Here is a 23,307-nt window from a genome sequence, read left to right as displayed (position 1 = left end):
AATGGAGAAAGACAAATACTGTGTGATTTCACTCATATGTGGAATATTAAAACAAAACAAAACAAATGAACAAGCCAAATAAAAACACAGAGATACAGAGAACAGGGTAGTGGTCACCAGAGGGGGAGGAGGAAGGGGAGGGCAAAGTGGGTAAAGGGGGTCTACTGTATGGTTGACAGGTGGAAACTAAAAATTAGGTGGTGAGCATGCTATGATGTATACAGAAGTCAAAATATAATACTGTAGATAGGAATTTACATAATATTATACACTAATGTTACCTCAATAAATATAAATAAGTAAAAGTGGAGAAATGATACATAAAAAAGACCTTACCAAAATGAAATGTTAATAGCATGTCTAACGATAACCACTAGAAACGGAAAAGTTAAGTGAAAGAATTGACAGGTTGTAAAGACAGTAAAAATGAACGTAAAAGTGGGGTAATATTTATGTTTGGCTTTAAAATTAAATGAGAAGTAGCAGTTACTGAAACGAAAAGTGACTAAGCTTATGTTATGAAAGAACTTTCTATTTCTACAGCAAGGCTGACATATTTCTCAAAAAATCATAAAATCCACCCATTTCTAGGATACACTGGAGGGAAACAGCTCTCAAGATGTACATTTATACAGTATAAAGTTATGGTTTAATTTTCATTGAAAATAGATATCCCTGGGATAATTATTTCCTTTCAAATCAACATTTAATAGCAATAATGTGACAGCTTGCTAGCTTTAAATAACTTACGGTAAATTATCTTGAAAGAATTTCTTCTTCTTCTTCTTCTTCTCTCTCTTTTTTTTTTGTCTTTTTAGGGCCACACCCATGGAAGTTCCCAGGCTGGGGGCTGAAGCGTAGCTACAGCTCCCGGCCTACACCACAGCCACAGCAAAGCCAGCTTCAAGCCGCATCTGTGAGCTACACAACAGCTCATGGCAACATTGGATCCTTAACCCACTGATCGAGGCCAAGGACTGAACCCTCATCCCTCATGTATCCTGGATTCGTTACCACTGAGCCACAACAGGAACTCTATCTTGAAAGAATTTAAATAGACTATGAGGATTGTTCTTCAAATTCTGATTATAGCCAAGTTTCTTTGGGAAGTGACCAAACTTAACACCTACTCTGAAGGCAATGTGTGGTCAAAAAAGTGATTAAGCTTCTGTAACCTGGGTAAGAGAAAAAGCTGAAGCATGTTTCTCCAAGTAAAAGCACAAGGAACCAGAATCTAATTCCCCCCCATTATTTATCTGTATGTCACTCTTCCTGCCACTCTTTTCCCCCAAAATCAACAGGCGCCATTTAAGGACATTTCTTTCTTTCTATTTTTCTCCTGTCTTTTTAGGGCCACACCCTCAGAACATGGATGTTCCCAGGCTGGGGGTAGAATTGGAGCTGTAGTTGCTGGCCTACACCATAGCCACAGCAATGTAGGATTTGAGCCATGTCTGTGACCTACACCACAACTCACGGCAACACTGGATCCTTAACCACTGAGCTGGGCCAGGGATTGAACCTGCGTCCTCATGGATACTAGTCAGGTTCTTAACCTGCTGAGCCACAATGGGAAATCCCAGGACATTTTAATATAAAGGATTAGGTTTTCATCCTGAAGAACAAAGTGAAACGTTCATATGATATCAAGCAGACACAAAAGCATCATCTTTTGTGAAGTCAGACACGATGGACTGTGCCGAGGGTGGATCACAACAATGGGCTCCACGCTGCTCTGTTTACATTTTTTCCCTAATCAAACATGGCAACGTTTCTGGAGTTGTCATCAACTGACATCAGTTCTGCCGATGTTAGAATCGTGTAAGGGACACCGCACCTTAAGTGAAATGCCTCTCTGCAGCTTCGTCACCGGACTTGAAAATTCTTGATGGTTTGGTGCTGCGCCCTTAAATTCCAAAGATGATACTGCATTTGAAAGGAAGACTAAGTCCCAGACATTTGCAAAAAGCACATTATCCCTTCTTAGATTTCCTTCTTCTCTAATATTCTGGATTCATGTAGCTGTAACACCCTTGGTTAAGATGTACTGCTGGCATGGAAATAAGCAACCCCAGGTCATCATTACTTAAATAAGCATATGATTATATAGCCAAAGGGAAAAAAAGGAGGGGAATTTTACTTTTTTTAGATTTAATTTAATTTATTTTTATGTCTTTTTTTTAGGGCTGTACCTGCAGCCTATGGAGGTTTCCAGGCTAGGGGTCTAATCAGAGCTGTTGCCGCCGGCCTATGCCAGAGCCACAGCAACACCAGATCCAAGCCATGTCTTCGACCTACACCACAACTCACGGCCACTGAGCAAAGCCAGGGATCGAACCCACAATTGCATGGTTCCTAGTTGGATTCGTTTTTGCTGCACCACAACGGGAACTCCCACTTTTTTTTTTTTTAATGATAGGATAATATTTTCTTAAACTAATACAAAATGCTTTATATTTGTCACTTCTTCATTGAATGTACATTAGCTTAAGTTCACTGCTGAGGATATACCTAATGGAAGGAATAAATCTTTGTACCACAGAGAGTACAAATTTGGCTGTGACCTGTGCAACATCTCAAGGTTAATGGGTAGAAAAATTATAATTCAATACTAGACCTTCTATGTCCTGGAGTTATATGGAAACCTGGATTTTAGAGCAAAAACTCTGATTACATCTGATTCTTCTATTTATTCTTTCAAGTTTGCCAAAGTACTTCATGATTTTGATAATAAAATTGTTTTTCTATACAACTTAGCTAATATGAATTTTATAGGGTTGTTAGAGAATCTATTGTATTAGTTGTACAGAATCTAGTGTATTTCCTTGGAATAAATGCTCAGTGGATGTTAAAAGAAAAAAAAAGAAAACATGTACTGCTGGCAGGAAAGACTACATTTTTCAGATCAGTGCTCTCCTCTTCCTCCAAAACCCACAGCATGTACTCAGCTCTTCCCTGGATGATAGGCTTTTTAATAATGCCTAGAATTAAATTATTTGCCCTGACTTATTTGCCTGCTTAGTTACAGTGATAAGCCTTCACCTTATGTGATTTTATGTGTCAGCTTGGCTAGGCTGGTCCTCAGTTGTGTCAAACACTAGTCTAGACGCTGCTGTGAAGGTATTTGGTTATCAGCTGATTTTAAGTAAAGAAGGTTACCCTCGATAATTCTAGTAGGCCTTACCCACTCAGTTGAAGGAATTCTGCCTTTAAACTGTAACAGAGAAATCCTGCCTGAGTTTCTAGCTCTCTGGCCTGCCCTACAAATTTCAGATTTGCCAGCCCCCACAACTATGTGAGCCAATTCCTTACAATAAGTCAATCCCCATCACCTCCAAACACATAGTCTCTCCCTCTCCCCCCACCCTTCCGTTGGTTCTGTCTCCCTGGAGAGCCCTGAATGATATACCCCAGTTCAAGGGGGAAGCATTGTCATGCTATTGCATAAAATAACAAATAGAAATAAAACCAAAACGTTAAACGGCATTCTGAAGCCCGTGGTACTCAGTAGTCACTGTAGCAGAAGGGGGTAGAGACATTGTGGAATGCCTTCTGAGACAGCAATCAGCATCTTGGAGTGCTGAAAGCAGGTGCCATATTTGTGCTTGAACAAAATGCTTTTGTCAGGCAAGGTGCTTAATAAAAACTCAAATATTCTAACTTCTCTCCTGAGCGGTATCACATTTTTTTGTCAAATGCTTTTATTGAGGTGAAAATTCAAGGTATTTAAAATCTGGGCTGAATTTAGCCATAGATGAACACTTCCAGCCTTGTTTCTGCCATTCCCTTTACAGATTCCTGCCCACCAGCCCCAGACCAAGCTCTCTCTTAGCTCAGTGGTTAATTTGTGAGTCTCCATCACTTCCTTCTGCTACCTTGTAACCGTCTGGGTTTCTAGAAGCCAGGGCACAGTCCTGTGATTCAGCACAAAGCCCCACATGGAGCATAGGCTTAGTACACAACTGCCAGCTGCCAGGTGTTGTGCTGGCTGGGCCAGATCGGCCAGTGACTGTAAACCACACTGTTATGAACCATATACTTTTGAGCTACTCAATTTAATTTCATTAAAATTTCATCACAAATCTGAGGTATTAGTGAAGACGATTGAGCTAAACAGATGTTTTTGACTCATAACTGAACCTGATACACCAAACAGAAAGACACCAAGTGTTGCGACCATCTGTGTCAATATGAAGTTCATGGGGTCTGCATACATGGGGTGTTTTGCTGTAAACACCTGAATGTGGCTTATGCTCTACCTTGCTGCACTCTTACCTGAGGGGCTTTAAAATCTCAAAACCATGCCCCAAACACATCTCAGAGCAACAGAATCTCAGGAGGGAGGAAGTGGTGCCTGCCATCAGTATTAAAAAAAAAAAAAAAAAAGCTTCAAAGTGTGGCCCAGATGGGAATCACTGAGCTGGATGGATTTCCTAGCCTTTAACAGGGTGTGCATAAGGATGGTATGTGCTATGGACTGGGAGCTCTGGAGGTACTGAAGCTGAGGTTACAGGTGAGTTCTAGGAACATCTTCACAGTCTATGGAAAACTAAAATTAGAATGGTACGCTAATTTCGTCGTCCTTTGAAGTTTACTTCTTCAAGAAAGAATGGGCATCAAGAAAATATATCCACTGCAATAATTCATCTAAAGTCAGGAAGCTACCCTTCAATACCTTTTGGGCTTCCTCGACTGTGACAGAGCTTCCAGAGGCTTCATCTTTGGTGATCAGAGTCATTCCATCTAAAAAGTAATTCACAGAGTAAAATCTGAGTAACAGAATCAATCCCAATCCCCCCTTCCTTTCCACCACACCTCATCCTATCTCTGGACTGGAGATTTTTAGGACTATAAAGGTATACTTCTCTATAAGAAAGTATAAAACTCTATTAAAGGCACTGAACCCACATCATTCCTTTCATCTTACATTAATTACCCTTTGTCCTATGTTTGCTTCTATAAAATGAAGGCCATATCTCAGACGCTGCCTGCTGCACAGAGCCTCTCTTGATTGAACCTCTCCTTTGGAATTCTCAGATCACACTGTTTTATCCCTTGGAAATGGCTCTCATCATACTGTGTCCTGTATAACTATTTGTACATAGTCCATATCTCCTAACAGATTATACTTTTCTGTCCCTGTAGGGCAGGGACTATATTTTATTCATCTTTATATCCCCCTCAACATAGTACATAGCAGGACCTCAGTAAACAAATGATAACTCAATGACTATTCTTTGGTCCAAATCCACTAGCTACCAAAATATGGGAATCTGAAGACATTCAGACATGTAGTGGTGTCACTGACTATTGATGGAATGGCAAGAGAGCTAAGGTCAGGAGGAAACATGCTCTTACAATGGCCTTGTCTATTATTTAGCACAGTACATCAATTTTAGCTCAGAGAGACAAATCAGGGATAGAAAATCTACCCTTTAGTTTTCTCTTCTTCCTAAGATTTTCTTCTGCCTCAAAGGGCTGGTGCATGAAACACTTTCAGAAAGGCACATGCATTTAACATCCATTTGTATCTACAAATGGCACAGGTCGTATGTATTCTCTTGATAGGATACAGGCTCTCAGAAAATATGTATCTCATGTATGTCCTGCAAGTTGCTTTTCATCAAACAATATGCTAGAGGCATTCAATAAACACCAAAACCAATCTCTTTCATCAACTGGGTCGACAGCAGAGACACAAAAGCGATTTGAGTAAGCCCCATTCACCACCTATTCTAATTGCTTTTGCTCCCCAGAGTAGAAGTTAAAGGGCTGAAAAATTAACTGTCAGGGAAATGGTTGCCTGTGTGATGAAAAGCTGCCTGTTAGAAGCTGGATAGATAGGTATGCAACTCCTTTTATAGAATTTGCACAGAAAGACAGGTTGAAACTAATTTGGGGGCTCTACTTCCAGTGAAAGTTTTATACTTCACAACGTCATTATTTTCATAATATGTACTTTTAGCAGGTAAAATCTTACATTTCAGTTCTGCAAGAAAATCATGTCAGGTGAAAGAAAATGAGTAAAGGGCATGAAGGAAATCAAACATTAAGCCGAAAACAGAAAGAATATAAGTTACCCTCTTTCTGTGTTTAATATGCACTGGTCGCTGTGACCAGGTGAGGAACTGAGAGGCTTTGGTGTGAACACGCTGGCCAGCTGACAGGGAAAGCCCGAGAACACAGCAGTGAAAGGCAGAGGAGGGCAAACTATGGGCGAGATCAGTGAAAGTTTATCTAACTGGACCGAAAGGTCTAAGAATCTTCTGAGAAAGGGGGTGATGTCTGCTCACACAGCTTCTTTTTTTTTTTTTTTTTTTTTGTCTTTTTTTTTGTTGTTGGTGTTGTTGTTACTATTTCTTGGGCCGCTCCCGCGGCATATGGAGGTTCCCAGGCTAGGGGTTGAATCGGAGCTGTAGCCACTGGCCTACGCCAGAGCCACAGCAACGCGGGATCCGAGCCACGTCTGCAACCTACACCACAGCTCACGGCAACGCCGGATCGTTAACCCACTGAGCAAGGGCAGAGACCAAACCCGCAACCTCATGGTTCCTAGTCGGATTCGTTAACCACTGCGCCACGACGGGAACTCCCAGCTTCTTTTTTTAAAATTTTTTAAATGATTTTTATTTTTTCCATTATAGTTGGTTTACAGTGTTCTGTCAATTTCCTACTGTACAGCAACACAGCTTCTTTACTCGTCAAACAGAAAGGCAAGCTATTTGAAAGGGTCACGCTGCACAGAGTTTAAGATGGAACTTACATGTTTACTTTATTATTTATTACTTTGTATTTATGCTTATTAAGCCGGTGTTTTAGTTCACTGACTCCTGAGCACTTCCCAAAGTCACACGGAAAGTTATCAGGTCTTCACATAATGCATCCCACAATATAATTCATATTTAGAATTTATACTTGGGAAAAAAAGTATAAATATTTGGGGAAAAAGACAAAAGATACCTTACCCTGGATGACAATTTCCCAGAAATGATTTAATTGTTTCATTTCCACTTTCTCTCGAAGGGCTCTCAGGAAACTGTTAAAGCGCTGCTCTTCTGAAAACTGTGGTGGTAGCAGGGGTAGAGGGGGTGGCAGGTCAGAGCACATACAGAAGCATAATGCATCCCAGATCAACGCCATTAGACACACATGAAGACACCTTATTTATAAAAAATATATACACTGCTCTTCTTGGGTAAATGGGAAACTGACATTTCAAATGTCGGCTTCGTTTGCTAAGAGCCAGAAAGAAATCTTTCTGTCTGTTGATGACACAGAAATTTCCCTAGCCACATAATTTCTTTTGATGGCCTGGTGCTTTGTTTTTTTAAGTTTTAATACAGATAAATTCAAGCAAAGACAGAGAGACTATTTAGTGGATGCTCATGTACCCATCACCCAACTTCCACAATTATCCACTCGGCCACATCTTGTTTCACTACACCTTCACCTCCTCTCAAACCCCTTGGACTCTTCTGAAACAAATTTCAGTCATGTTAGTCTATCTATAAACATTTCAGTATGTGGTATCTAATATATAGAGACTTTTAAAAAAACTCAGGAAAAAGAACAACAGGACCAAATAATCAGTCAATATTTACATTTTCCCAACTTTTTTTTTTTTTGGTACATTCTTTTACATTTAGTTTTAAAAGGTCATTAAGAATGCTATGTCTCTAAAGTCTGTTCTGACCCTCCTCCATCTCTTTCTCTCTCCTTTTTGGAATCCAGTGACCTGGTACTCTAAAGGCCATGCACAGAAGTGTTATCAGACATTCCACCCGGCCTGCAGGCATGGGAGGGGGGAAATATGAAAAAGCAAACCTTTTCGTCTAAGCAAATCCTCTTCCACATGTCTACGTCATCTTTAGCCCTATACTGACTCTACTTTGTCAATTTGTGGAATCTATGGGGCATTTGTATTATCTACTTCTGAATCTTTTATTCCATTCTAATTTTAACATTTTTCTCATTTTCTTATCATTCTTTGTAACTGTTTAAACAATTCAAGAATTAATTTGTTCACTGACTCGGCAAATTTAATCCACACCCACATTAAGAACTAGTATACACTACAACCATGCCTACTTTAAAAATATACTTTTTAATTTTCACTCTTATCTAGAATTTATGTATAAAAGCCTAGAAATAATTTGAAAGATTTTTAGAAGTGTTTTCTAGTACTTCTATTAAAACGAACGGAAAACCTGACACTCAAAAGGTAGAGGGGTGCTGAGTAATTAATTTTCAATGTTCTTTTTTTTCTTGGCATTCAGATCCTTACTTCTGGTCTTTGTAAAATCTTTCTTAATAATTACACAAATATATATATACATTTTCCATCCATTCCCTAAAATAGCTAGCCAAACAGAATATATAACACAATAAAAATTTCCTTGGTTCCCTACATAGAAATCATAGGGCCAGGACTATAGTGGAATAAAAAGCTAACTCCCAGGGATAAGACTACCTACCCATCTTTATTCCTCCTCAGAAATGACACTGATAGTGAAATGAGTCAGTCACTTCTACTTCTCCTGGCATACAGTGCTATTCTTAGTAATAAGGATGATGATTTCCAAAGCCCAGGCTTATTTGCAGGGTTTGTGAAGCTGGTCAACCATTTAGGAAAAGAACACAAGATAACATTACCTGAATGGCTTCCTCCCGGAAGACTCTGATACAGTCCATGCTCTTCATAAAATACGGTGTTTCGTTAGTATCCAAAAACTGTTCAATGTGACTTATTAGCTGGTGACTCGCTAGAACATAAGGCAATACATTTATTTTCATCGACTGGAGTGGTGCTTGTTAGAGAGAGGTATGTGCTCTTGTGTGCCTATAAAAAGGTACTATGGTTCAAGAACCTGGTGGTCCATTCTTTTTTTTTTTTTTTTTTTTTTGGTGGGGGGGTTGGTCAGGAAGGAAAGATGAGATACCAAATGCTGATTCCCAAAGTCTATACTTAAAGTTTGGATAATACCTATTGACATTTGCTAAGAAATAAAATTTCTAAAATGTTCAGAATTATGGCTAAATGTTCCTTTTGGAGTTTCAAACACTAAGTTGTTGCTGTTGCTTTTTATCCCCCCTCCCCCCACCACCCCAGAATTTAAGGGCCATTGAGTAAGTAAATCCTTTCCTGATACTGTCATAGAAAATGGATCCTCTATTCCCTCCCCTAATTCCACTCAGGATAAATGTCAAACAGTGTCAGACGGTGAAAAATAATGAGTCAGGGACATTCCATCTTCTACCAATCACAAGTCAAATTAGAAAAGACCAGCCCTCATCTTAATTTTATAACATCCCCTTAGAATGGAAAATCACTGCTACATATCTTCTGCCCTTAGCTGAACCGGAACAGTCTCTAAGTTACTTAGCATTCTACAAAGCCATGCATACTTAATAAACAGTAACTGTCAGCAAACAGCATCATAAACGCTACAGAGAGAGGAAATACATTAATAATGTTATAGTTTCCAAAGTGGACTGCAAATGCCTCATAAACAAACAAACATTCTTCATGAAAAAAAGTGGAGGAAAATAAAAACATAAAGTCATCAGGGAACTTAAGTTGAGGATCAAAATGGACCCTGTGATACTTGTGGAAGAACAAACTAAGGAGATGTGCGCAGTCATGGCCTAAAGGCTCACTGTCACTGGTCCCCCTGAAACCAGTCCCCAGTGGCCTGTTCAGCAATTTGTGCTGAATGGTCAAGACACTGTAAGACTGCAGGTCTGCCATAGTGATGGCCTCATCCCGGCATTCTCAGAGTGGCCAGTGTGTGTGCATGCGATACTAGTGAAAACAACTTTCAAAGCTTGCCTATACAGGCTCAAAGTGACATGAGCCTTGCTCAATGCTCATGAAGGACATGAAATGTGGTGCCATCTACTTATTTCCTAAGGATCTTGAAGCACGTGGAAAGGATTGAAAAACTGGATGAAGTATTTCCTAATGTAATAATTTTGCAGCAAGAGAAAAATATCCCAGTAACCATTTCATCTTTTCTACCAATGAGGAGATTATGATCTCCATTTCAATGACATTTTCAGCCAACTCTGAGGGATTAAAGAAACACTTCCATGCAATTTCAGAAATCTTTACCACTGTATCCTGCAGCAGTGAATTAATATTCAACTATAATTCAAAGGAGAGAAGAAATGTCTGGATGGGTCTTTTTAAACAAGGTAAACAATGCAACCCTGATTAGCAGGCATAGCAGGAAGCCATCAACAAGAAGCTCAGAGCAAGAGAAACTATCTCCCTTTTTTAGCCTGGAAAGGTGAAGTAACAGAAATGCTTGATATTTCCTATATGGCTCAAGCAGCGTGCTTTCTTAGACAGTCTGATACAAAGTTCACTCAGAGTTTCAGACCTGGGCACAAACAACAGTGTTTATAGGCCAAGAGCAATAATCCTAGAGACACCAAGTTTCTCATTTCTTTTGAAATGTGAATGAGGAGTCTTAGCAAGCTGTAATGTAAATACTTCTCTTTGCTTGATTTAGTGATTAATTTAGCCTTGTACATAATTATTGTGTGTAACTGCTTTATAGAAGATACTCTGCTATGTTCTACAGGAGATACAATTAAGCTGAAGATAAGATTTTTGCCATTGGGGAGTTTACAGTCTAATAGAGGACAACACACATACACACAAATAACAACGGGAGGTATATGTGAAAAGGGCTATCAGTGGTATGGAACTCTATCAACTGATCTGAGTTTTTAAAAATCTTCGGTGACTATAAGAAAACTTCACGATTTAACATGGCTTTTCTGCTGGGCGATGAAAGCTGACTTTGGCTATAAGACAGCAAAAAGAGAATGAGCAGAAGTAGGAAGAATGGAGGTAGGAAAGCACAGGCTGTATTTGGAGAAAAGCACATGGTCCGGCACATACAGTCCATGGAAGGAGCGCGGAAGAAAGAGGAGGAGGGAGAATTGAACGGGAAAAGGCAGGAGGGAAGGGAGTTCCACAGGGAGCCAACGATGTGCGTGAGGGGCCTGAGGCAGCACAGAGAGAGTGTAGGCAAAAAAGCGTTCAAGCCCAAGCCTTTAAGGAACTGTAGCATTTCGAGGTTGTATAGAGGAAAGGGGGCTGAAGAGGAGGCCAAGAAGAAATGGCCAGGGAGACAGAAGAAAGCCAGGAGGAAATGGCACAACAAATACTAAGAGAAGAAATTATTTGAAGAGAATTGTCTGCCGAGTTATAAAGTATTGCAGTAAAAATATTACATATTATTACTACCTAGAGATTGCAAGGAAAAGAGTATAAGCATGAGAGATTAAGGACAGACACTTAGGCTGTCTTTGGATCTGGGAGGCCATGAAACAACTAGAGAGTACCAAACTGCTCTGCAAAACACACAGCTTCTAGATCCGTTGTTATCTTGAAATATGATGAAATAAACACACACCCAGCTGCCACCTTACAGAAAAAAAATTTTTTTGAAAGAAACCTAAAATAAAATAAATACAAAAGCCAAATAACCCATGTGCAGTAATGGTATGAAAAAGGAAGTAGGAATCTCAATACCCAGTTTCCATTTCAGAATGGAGTCCTTATGTAACTGTAAGCCTATGTGGATTTAGTTTTCTTATTTACATGTTAAGACTGTTCTGTCCTTTCCTCCAGAAAGTTTAGGAACAGAGATAGATAAACACACCCAAAATTCTAATAAATCAATGAATACACAGAACTAGATTTCGCCCTTCTCAAAATAATCAGTTACATGACCTGGGCATCTAGCCCACGATTCTGATTCCGTCCCTCCACCTAGCCTATTCTGTGGTTCACTGACTATAATGAACCATTTAACACCAGTGAGTAGATGTGATGGATGGTACTTTAATAACCTGAATATCAGAATGAGATGTGAACAAGGGGCTTCCCATGCAAACTTTGGTAGCATTTCTCTGCCATTTTTAATAAAAGTAAATGCAGAAATGGTTGACAAGAAAAATAATACACTTTGGCTGGATTATGCTTTTTAACTCCCTCTTCTCCCCCATCACTCATAAAGGAAATGCTGATTATTAGGGTGCTTTTCTCTGCGTCTACATCAATTATAGGGCTAAGGAACGGCCTGTCAGTGTTCACACTCAGTAAATCACAACCCCAATTATAATTCACCAAAATGCTTTTCAGAATTAGTCAGAGGCTCAGTAATACTCATTAGCAGCTAATATAAAAAATGGTCATCGGCGGGACCATCCATCTCGGATACTAGGTCAGGCAAAAGCTGTCATTTATCTCAAGGAGTCTTCAGAATTAGGATGCCTATTCTGGATTTCAAAAGCATCTGTTCTGGGTTTGGGGATTTTTGTCTTTTTTTTTTTTTTTTTTTGTCTTTTTGTCTTTTCTAGGGCTGCTCCTATGGCATATGGAGGTTCCCAGGCTAGGGGTCCAATTCGAACTGTAGCTGCAGGCCTGGCCAGAGCCACAGCAGCACGGGATCTGAGCCACGTCTGTGACCTACACCACAGCTCACGGCAACGCCGATCCTTAACCTACTGAGCGAGGCCAGGGATCGAACCCACAACTTCATGTTCCTAGTCGGATTCATTAACCACTGAGCCACAATGGGAACTCCATTTTGGGGATTTTTAATATGGGCATTGTATATTAACCCAGGATCTTATATGAGTACCGACTGTTGATACACAAAGTGAGTCTTAATACAATAAAATACTTTAGCGTATATTAAAATGCTATCAAGATTCAGAAGTGCTATGTAAGAGAAGAACAGAAGTGTTTTCCTGTTTAATCTGAAATGACGCTTTCTCTCTCTAGAGAAAACACTCAACACCTTCCAAAGTCCTACAGAATGAATCGCCTCCCTTTTCACTGCACAGTCACAAACACCTGGGGCCATGTGCTTGCTGGCCTCTGACTTTATGTTTATTCAGTCCCTCTATTCCCTGCAAAGATGCTTCCAACAAAGTGAAAGAAAGTTATTTATTGCAGAGGTTTTTTTCCTCCATTGGACAGAGCCAAAAGAGCAGTAGGTTCACTTATCTGTCACACATTATAGAGAAAGGACTGTAAAGCCATCTCAGACAATTTTGCTGAACCCAGGTATCATTCAGAATGTCTCCTATTTTAATTCTTCTCATGATCTCAATGCCTCATATGAATTTTACTTATTGAAGAGGTGTACATTTTGCAGATGTCAGGAGTTAAATCATTTTTAAATGCTGAACAGATTTACATAGTCAATGACAACGGCATCTTTATAAAACAAAATAAAGTGACAATAAAAACCAAGCATTCAAATCAAATGAGTATGATTAGGTCAGTCACTAAAGAATAAAAAGGAATAACATCAGCAGCAAATAAAAATCTGAGCAAGTAGTTAAGTCTATGGCCAATTAAATCCACATATAAATTACAATCATTGTTTTAAGCCAAAAACTTACTAGAAACATTTGCCTGGTAAGAAAACAAATCTGCGTTTTAATACAGGTTAACTAAAACAGAAATGAATCACAAAGAGGCTTCCTTGTATCTCTTTACTATAGGATATAAATTGGCCATTGTGGGTAGAGGCTTTGAGTATTATCAGCCAGGGTCAAATCAGAACAGAAATCACTGAATATTTAACCAAAAATTTAATGTAGGCGACTGTTACACAGGTGATAAAGAACCAAAGCCCGCTGAGAATGGTGCTATAAACCCAGAGATTAGGAGTGGCAAGAGGCCCCTAGTACCCCTTGACACTGTGGGGAAAAGAGCAGAGCAAAGAAGGAGGTATAGCTAAAGCTCAGGGGCCTGCCCTATGGGAGCTAAAACCACTAAAGGCTGGAGATGCTGCCCCACTCATGAAGGGACAAAGAAAAGTACCCTGGCTTCTCCCTCCTTTCTTACTTCCCATCAATCTCCCATCAGGGTCTTTCATTGGCTGAACCCAGTAGGAAGTCAGCAGATGTGGGAGCCAAAAAAATGTAACTTGTAGAGCAGAGGTTGGCCCTGCCCCACTCCCTCTCCCAGATCTGGTATACAAAGGGGAGGGGTGAGCAGTGGATCTAGGGGCCACTGGCACAATGCATTACTACGAACCCACAGAAGTGGAGGCCCCATTTTATTTCAGGAGCTAGAAATTAACTAGATATCCTTTATTTTAAATAATAAAGGAAGGAGTTCCCTTGCGGCCTAGCAGTCAAGGAGCTGGCACTGTCACTGCTGTGGCTGGGGTCACTGCTCTGGCATGGGGTTCAATTCCTGGCCTAGGAACTTCCTCATGCTGCAAGCATAGCCAAAATAATAATGATAATAATAATACTAGTAAAGGAAGATAAAACATATAGGTTTTTTTCTTTCCTTCTTTCCAGTGAGGTTAGATACAATGAGGTAAGATTCAATTAAAAATTATTGAAAAGGTTCACAAGCATATTTAAAGCTTTTCCCAGAGATTTAAACTTTTTTAAAAAGCTACACTTCTACAAAAATAGAATTATGTAAAAAATATGACTTTCACTTCTACTTGAAAAATCCTGAGCTACATACATTTTCCTTTCCCTCAGGTTTGTGGTGAAACACAGCAGAGGTGGCCACACAACTGTGTGGACTGTGATGATAAACCGGAAGAGATGGGTGTGACTGAACCCCTCCCAGGGCGTGCATGTCCTTTCATGACTCAAACGCACTTTTGAAAATGTACAAAAAGAACACATCCTAAATATTTTTTCCTTTAAATGACAAAAGATATGTTGGTTATTTCTTAAATACCCTTTCTGCTTCCACTTCTAAATGAGTTAGGATCTAAGCTTCTAGGAATGTGTCCTAAATATCTGCCTTCCTTGGTGTTGTATTATTCCTGTTTTTATTTTTGCAGCCTTTAATGAAATCTTTTTACTGGGGAAAAATAAATCAATGGGTGGCAACAAAAGAAACAGGGAACTAGGAAAAAAGTATAAGCTATATGAACTTGAAAATGATAGTTAAATGTCTTGTTTTTAAGAAGATGGACTGTAGAGCAAACCCAGCTCTGTCCTGCCCTTTGCCTCTGCTTCACCCTTCCCCTTTTTAGGAACTGTTCTGCTAGATTCTTTGCCCCAGACTTTCTCATCTAGCAGGCAGAAGTTGCCTGCCTCCCTTTTAGGAACAGAAAAAGTCAGTAGCTTTGACACAGCTTTGACACAGAGGAGAATACGACAGCCTATGCCATATGCATGACCAGTGGCACGGGAAATTGAACTAAGGCATACAAAGCACTGACCACTTCAACAGCACAGATACAGCAATGGTTGTTGTTTTAGTTATTATTATTACATTATTATTATTTTTCTTACCAATAACTAAAAAACTCAATTAAAACCTCACCATTTAAGCTCCGTAAGTTTAGTCACAGCCTATTTTTTTCATGCGTAACGATTTTCTCATTAAATGCAGTAATTTCTTACAAACTGCACTAATAAAAGTAAGTCCTGCTGGGTGTTTTCTCCCCTTTTAAATGCTGCCTTTTCATTGATGTGTTAAATTAAAACCCCAGGCACAAGGACCAGAGTAAATGCAAAGTCTTTACCGTTAGACTCCATTCCTGCAGACTATGAGATCTCTTTCATTTTATTTTTGTTTTTATTTGAGCTAACTGTGAGTCCTACTTGTAGCCACAGGAAGAAAGAGTTTGAGGTCTCCTGGTCTTAGCTCACTCCACAAAAAAGGTGACAGTGTGAGCTAAAGAGAAACTAGAAAAATGGCATCTGGCTAATAAGCCCATTAGCTTTAAGCTCAGTTTATGTAAGAAAACATTACAAGTCTTTTTCATTTTCGATGAATAATGTTTCTCATCTTAAATAACTTGAGTGTAGAAGACCAGATCTATTCTCAGGTCAGTTGGAAATTTTTAAGTTTCCTGGTCAATGGGTGGGTTCCATGGCATTCTATGGTCTTTTAATTTTTTATCAAAATCATTCAATGTAACCATTAAAGACCCACTGAACATGTCCCACAAAGGCTGAAGGTTATCGATTCATATTTACAGGGCGTATAGCAGTTAACTAAAAATGAAAAAACATCTACTCTCTAGACTAGCTGATAAATCCTCCATTTCCGGAAAGGAGTGCACTTAAAAATAATGTAAAACGGGGACATAATGCTAACCTAAGAAAAAAACTAAAGGAAGACTTTTTCCTCAACTGAGGAAGTGGTTTCTTTAGCTCATTTCTATAATGTGCTGTATGCTTGGAAATATGCACTAAGGTTGGGAGTCGGGAGCAGAGGATAGAGAAAAAGGGTCTCCATAATTTTCTAATGTCCTGAAACAAATTCTAAAACTAAAAGTGATGCAGGAGTTCCCTGGTAGTGCACAGGGTTAAGAATCTGGTATTGTGGCTCAGTTTGCTGCTGTGGTGCAGGTCCAATCCCTGGCCTGGGAACTTCCACATGCTGTGAGAGCGGCCAAGATAAAATAATATAATATAAAATAAAAATGATATGGAAAAATTAAGAACTTAACCACCTAGACTTGATCTCATTCTAGATGAGTAGTAGGACGGAGGCAGAATGCAAGATGACAGTGTTTGGTACTGGAATAATTGTATAGTATCTGTCTAGCTTCATACCTGAGTGGATGTCAGCAAGCTAATGTAGGAAGTAGGCAGAAGGAAACAAGTAGCCATAGTAACAGTGCAGCCAAGAGAAAATGCTCTAAAACAGGAGACCAATCTGGCAATGGGATCCAATTAAAAGTTGGTAATTAAATGGAACTGAAATGCATGTTGCAGTTGAAGAGATACAGTGAGTGATGAGTCAGACTCCTCAGCAAGGAGAGAAGCAGGTGGCTACCAGTTGAATGTGCTTTTGCGGATGATGGAGGAAGGGGAGGCAATACACAGTGTTTTGCAATCCCTCAAAAATTTGACTCATTCTTGGAATTCCTGCTGTGTTATAGCAGGTTAAGGATCAGGAGTTGCTGCAGCTGTAGCATAGGTCACAGCTGCAGCCTGGATTCAATCCCTGGCCCAGGAACTTCCACATGACTCTTAAATGGAAATATCAAGTACCAGAAATTTTGAAACAACTGCATTCCATGTAGTAAATCTTAAAAATTGGTAATGATGTTCTGTGTCTATATGGTATCTTTCCTTAAGGTGTCCTTGACACCTTAGATCCGCCCCCTCATCTTTTTCTGGTTTTGCAAAGAAATCTGCATAGTATTCCAGAGCTCAAAATACAGAGCTGTTATTTTTCTCTACTTCTTTTTGATGAGGCTAGGATTTGTGAATCAATCCAGAGAACCTGAGGATTAATTCCACTGTAATTCAAAAATTCAAACTATTATTATTCCAAAGCACTGCTTTATTAAAGTCAACAACGGGAACAAAAAAACTATTAGCCAGAATTATTCAGAGAGCATAAAAACAGGCGAGGCTTTATCTGCCCCACTGATGGGAGGCCAACTGCAGCATCTTTGATAATGAATCATACTACAATAAAATTACTGCTGGGCATTGGTATCCCAGAATATATTGGCTCTTAAATCTCAAAAATCTCTTTAGGGAGGATTTGAGGGTGAGAAAAAAAAAAGGACATTCTTTGTGGAAGGAATATCATGAGCAAACATACAGAGGAGCAGGAAAGAGCAATGTCACAAGAGTATTAGCAGGAATACAGTTTGGTTTGAGTACAGGTGCACAGAGGGGACCTGTACTAGATGGGTCTGGAACAGCAGGATGGGACCAGGTTGTGGAAAGTCTTGTCTGGGAGACTAATTTCAAAGACTTGAAGGTGTGATTAAGAAGGGCTGACTCATAATCAAACTTGTGCTTTAAGAAGCTAAATTTGTACCAACATATGGGATGAGTTAAACAAGAAGAACTTGAAGGGTAATTAATATAAGATGCTAGAGCTGTCCAATGGTGAAATAATAAAAGCTTGAATTAGAGTAGTGGTATTTAGGATGGAAAGGAACAGACAGACACGAGAAGACTGGATTAGAAAATGATTAGAAATTAGAAGAGAATAAGAAATAGGTACAAAATGATCAGAAATGCTCGTCAACAGTAAACTCAAAGAGGCAAAATAACAGCAGTAACAAAAATCCCTTCTATCTGGGGAAAGTCCTCTTATAGCCATATAGTCATAGTACCAGGACACCCCATTACTCTGGCTGTTTCCTCACTTAGGATACTTTCTTTGGGCCCTCTCCTATCCAGCCTATTATGGCTCAGGTCATGCCAGCCTCCTCTACGAATTCTTCTTCAAACTAGTCAACTTGCCATACTCTATGGTGACTTCTCCCAGATTTATATTTATAACCGAGGGCTTTCTCCTGAAGTCAAGAACGTATAACCAACTCAGTATGTCTTTTTTCCTCAGTAAATGCCAATCCTTCCAGTTGCTCAGGCCAAAAAATTTAAGAGTCACCCTTGACTTGTTTCCTTCTCTCACATTTATTTTCAAACCATCAGCAAAAGCTGCCAATTCTACTTTCAAAATATATCCAGAGTCTGGCCTCTTTTCACTCCCTTCATCACTACCCCTCCCACTTGGATTACCAAAGGAGCCTTCTAACTCATGTGCCTACTTCAACCTTGCCCATTCTCAACACAGCAGCCAGAGTGCCTTTTAAAACATAATCAAACAGATCTTCCTTTACTCAGACCTCTTCAATGGTTTCCCATTTCACTCAGAGAAAAAGCACAACGGTCTAGGAGGCCTTACATGGTAAGGCCTTCAAACACCTCTGATCTCATCCCTGCTTCTTTCTTCCAGCCACGCTGGCTTCCCTGATGCTCCTGGGTGATGCTCCCTCTGTCCCCAGAGATATCCACCAGGTTCTATCTTCCATTTTCCTTAATTCTCTATTCAAAGATAATGGGCAGCAAGCCTTCCTTGATCCTCTATATAAAATCACAGGTCACAACCCCAGCATTCACCATCCCACTATCCTGTTTTTTTTTTTTTTTTTTATCAATAGTGGTATCAGTGTTCCCCACCAATTCACTTTCTTTCTAGAACCTCAGAAAGTGATCTTATCTAGAAGCGGGGTCTCTGCAGCTATAATTAAGTTAATAAGCGGGGAGGGGGGGGTTTGCCGGGGGGAAGAGAGGGGAGGTAAATCCGATACAACTAAGATCCCTATAAGAAGAGGTAAATCTGGACAGATACACAGAACCCCATCTGAAGATGAGACTGGGACTGAAGCAACGCATTTACAAGCTAAGGAACACCAAGGATTGCCAGTTGTCACCAAAAGCTAGGAAAGAGGGGCATGGAATGGATTCTCCCTCAAGAGTCCTTAGGTAGAACTAATCCTGCTAACACCTTGATTTTGGACTTCTAACCTCCAGAACTAAGAGAAAATAAACTTCTGCTGTTTTAAGCCAGCCAGGCTGTGATGCTTTGTTACAGCAGCCCCAGGAAACTAATACAAGTGCTTATCGCCATTTGACATAGATCTTCTAATTTGTTTACTGTGTCTCACCACAGTGACTAGCACATAATAGGCATTCAACAACCATTTGCTATAGGATGAATAAATGACCTAGGTGTCACTGAGTTACTCCTCTAAAAGCTTCATGTCTAAAAGACATGAAGATATCTTTTTGTATTCCTTCAACTTAAACCCATACACTGTGTATTCAGTACTGGGGCTATTACTAACAGGAATGGACCATCTACAACTCTTACCACAATCCATTACCTTAATTTTATAGAAATGGAAATGGTTAAAATAAAGCTCCATGGAAAGAGAAAATACATAGACAGAGTAATGGGCTATGTAAGGCATATGCAGGTATGTGTAGATACCATTTTCGCATGGCGGTGACTATATATGTAGGCTTCTCTGTTGCCCTCGCTTACTAAGTATGAATTAGCTCAATCCCACCTTGTTGTAAGCTCTTTTTTCCCTCTTAGGTCAAGTTGGTTGATACTACTAGGAATGGGCAGTTCTCAAATATGTGCTATCTATGACTGTACCTTCAACATGCCACACCCTAAAACAACTAACCATCTTGACTATAACATAGAGCACTAATGGGGATTAAGAGGGTTATTCCTATGGAAGAGTGTGAGAAAGCAAGATGAGAGAGTGTGGTATAAGGAGGGTTTGGAAGAGAGGTTCAATGAAGAAAGAGACTTCCCCTCCTTATGTACTACTTGACTTTTTGCCAATGACCAAGTACTTATTTTTTAACAAGAAGAAGCAATTAGATCATCTTGAAACATATATGAGACTACTATATAAGTAAACAATAAACTATCTATTTCTAGTGAGTTCTAAATGGAAAGACATTTTTCATGGGTTGGCACTGACTGATGGCACTTCCTCAAAACAGTGGATTCCAGTGATCCTTTTTTTTTTTTTTCTGGTCTTTTTGCCTTTTCTAGGGCCGCTCCCACGGCATATGGAGGTTCCCAGGTTAAGGGTCGAATCAGAGCTGTAGCCGCTGGCCTACGCCAGAGCCACAGTAATGTGGGATCCGAGCTGGGTCTGCAACCTACACCACAGCTCACAGCAGTGCCAGATCCTTAACCCACTGAGCAAGGCCAGGGATCAAACCCGCCACCTCATGGTTCCTAGTCGGATTCATTAACCACTGAGCCACGATGGGAACTCCCTCTATTCTAGAGATCCTTTAATTTCTTTTTTGTTTTATTCTTCCTCTACCATCTACTCCTCCCTGTTTATTGTTCATATACTTAAAGGGTGATATTAAAAAGGACTTTAGAAATTATGTAATTTCACCAACTGTCCTGAACAACCTATCAATTTGAACCAGATTTGTGGCAGGCAAAATTTTTCTTTAGTTTGTAGGTTCAACCCTCCCTATAATTCCATACATTTAAAGTTCAAATGTGTAAGTCTTGCTGGCTTTATTATAGTCCATCTAATAAGAGTAATTAGAAATGGGACAATTATGGGATAATCCAACCTCGTGTATGAGGTAAATAATGAATTAAACAAAACATACCCATGCTTGAGAAAACATCACCAAAGAAGAAACATACGAAAGGAAGCAACAACGAACTTGCGAATGTTCCAAACCTATAAACACTGACCTAAGCCTTGCCATACTAAGATACCTGTCGTCACTGAAAGGTAAACTGGCTTTCGTTACTCACAACTAATCATTTCTTGTGCTCTGACAGGTTTTGAAACCTCTACAGTTTTTCTTGTACTGAGTACACTTGCCGTTTACTAATGTAAATGAATTCTTCTCATGAAGCAGAGGATTCTGAAACACAAACATAATCTTGTGATACATGTATCTAAGTTTATTTTTTTAACTCCAATACCTAAAGACCTTTATTTAAAATATACTCTATATTACTTTAACTGATAATGTTTTCCTTATTAGTACTCTATAGAAATTCACTTGGGTTTCCTAGATTTTTGTTCAGCTAAGTGAAGCAAAAATTATAAAGGTTTCATTAGCCCACAAGGTCTCAAGGTAAATAACCTTCAATACTCAAAACATCATGGAGAACAACTAGACAGAAAATCAACAAAGATACAGATCTGAACAAACTATCATCCAAAGCTAACCAAACTGACATTTACAGAATCCTCAACCTAACAACAACATTCTTTTTAAGGGCGTATGAAACATTTGTCAGAACAGACTACACACTAAGCTATAAAACAAGTCTCAATAAATTTAAAAGGGTTGAAGCCACTCAAAATATGTTCTCCAATCACAACAGAATTAAATTAAAAATCAACGAAAGAAAGAAATTTGGTGATTCTCCAGTATTTGGAAATTAAACAACACAGTTCTAAACAATGCAAAGATCAAAGTAATCACAAACAAGAGTATTTTCACTGAATGAAAGTGAAAACACATTATCATGAGTTACGATGCACAGCTAGAGAACTGGCTAGAGGGAAAGTTATAGGTTTGAACACCTATGTTGGAAAAGAAATGAAGTTTCAAATCAATAATACAAACTTCCAGCATGGAAAACTGAAAAAAGAGCAAATTAAATCCAAAACAAGCAAAAGGAGGGGAATAGTAAAGATCAGAGCAGAAATCAAGGAAATTTTTAAAAAATGATAATGAAGAAAAATCAATAAAGCTAAAACTTAGGATCTTCTATAAAAGAGAAACAAAACTTGTAAACCTTAACAGAATGATCAAGAAACAGAGAAGACACAAATTACCAAAGTCAGGAATAAAAGCAGGCTCATCACTACCAACCATAGAACTTAAAAATATTCTAAGAGGAAAATAATATGAACAATATTATGCTAACAAATTAGACAACTTAGATGAAACAGACAAATTCTTAGAAAAATACAAATTACCATCAATGACTTAAGAAGAAATTGAAAATATGACTAAATCTATCTTAAGTAAAATAACTGAATTAGTACTTTAAAAAAAGCTTCCCACAATGAAATCAGTCCCAGAAGGTTTCCCTGGTGAATTTGATCTAACATTTAAAGAGGAGATCGGGAGTTCCCGTCGTGGCGCAGTGGTTAACGAATCCGACTAGGAACCATGAGGTTGCGGGTTTGGTCCCTGCCCTTGCTCAGTGGGTTAACGATCCGGCGTTGCCATGAGCTGTGGTGTAGGTTGCAGACGCGGCTCGGATCCTGCGTTGCTGTGGCTCTGGCATAGGCCGGTGGCTATGGCTCCGATTCAACCCCTAGCCTGGGAACCTCCATATGCCGCGGGAGCGGCCCAAGAAATAGCAACAACAACAACAACAAAAGACAAAAAGACAAAAGACAAAAAAACAAAAAAATAAAAAAAAATAAAGAGGAGATCATACCAATCCCACCAATCCCAAAGAGGAGGAAAGAATATTGCTCAACTCACTCTGTAAGGCCTGTATTTTCCAGACACCAAAGCCAAGCAAAGATATCACAAGAAAACTACCAGAAAGTATCCTTCATGAATACATACGCAAAAATCCTAAAATATTAGCAAAATGCACTCATGATCATTTGAAAAGGATTATTTATCACGACTGCCTGGAATTTATCCTTGCAATGCAGGGTTGGTTTAACAGCCGAAAATCAAGGAATATACCATATTTATTGAAGAACAAAACCAACGTGATCATCTCAGTAGATGTAGAATACGCACCTGACAAAACTCAACACTCATTTATAATAAAAACCCTCAACCACATAGGAATGGAAGAGAACTTCAGCTGATAAAGGGAATCTGAGAAAAACTTAGAACTAACATCATACTAATGGTGAATGTCTGAAAGCCAACATTGTACTAGATTAAGAAAAAGAAATTAAAAGCATTCAAGTTAGAAAGGAAGAAGTAAAACTGTATTTGTAGGCAATATAATCTTCTTAAGCAGAAAATCCCAAGGAGTATATAAAAACAACT

General features: G+C 39.2%; 1 protein-coding gene across 7 annotated transcripts in view; it reads right to left on the bottom strand.

Annotated features, from left to right (window-relative positions):
* XRCC5 (X-ray repair cross complementing 5) overlaps nt 1-23,307 on the bottom strand; it is a 97,508-nt gene that overhangs the window by 7,164 nt on the left and 67,037 nt on the right. For all 7 annotated transcript variants that reach the window (XM_084999040.1, XM_084999044.1, XM_013984470.3 and 4 more), the window contains 3 exons: nt 8,653-8,762; nt 6,966-7,062; nt 4,676-4,743 (listed from right to left, as the gene is read on the bottom strand). In XM_084999040.1, the coding sequence (XP_084855166.1) occupies nt 4,676-4,743; nt 6,966-7,062; nt 8,653-8,762 (275 nt within the window). The remainder of the gene's footprint in view (nt 1-4,675; nt 4,744-6,965; nt 7,063-8,652; nt 8,763-23,307) is intronic.

This window comes from Sus scrofa, chromosome 15 (genome assembly GCF_054392235.1).
Source record: "Sus scrofa isolate SSC_HxYL_T2T_F1_AM1 chromosome 15, Sscrofa_HxYL_maternal_Yorkshire_Landrace_v2.0, whole genome shotgun sequence".
Taxonomy (NCBI): Eukaryota; Metazoa; Chordata; class Mammalia; order Artiodactyla; family Suidae; genus Sus; species Sus scrofa.
The sequence above is the reverse complement of the archived record's forward strand: the minus strand, read 5'-3'. Positions and strand labels throughout refer to the sequence as shown.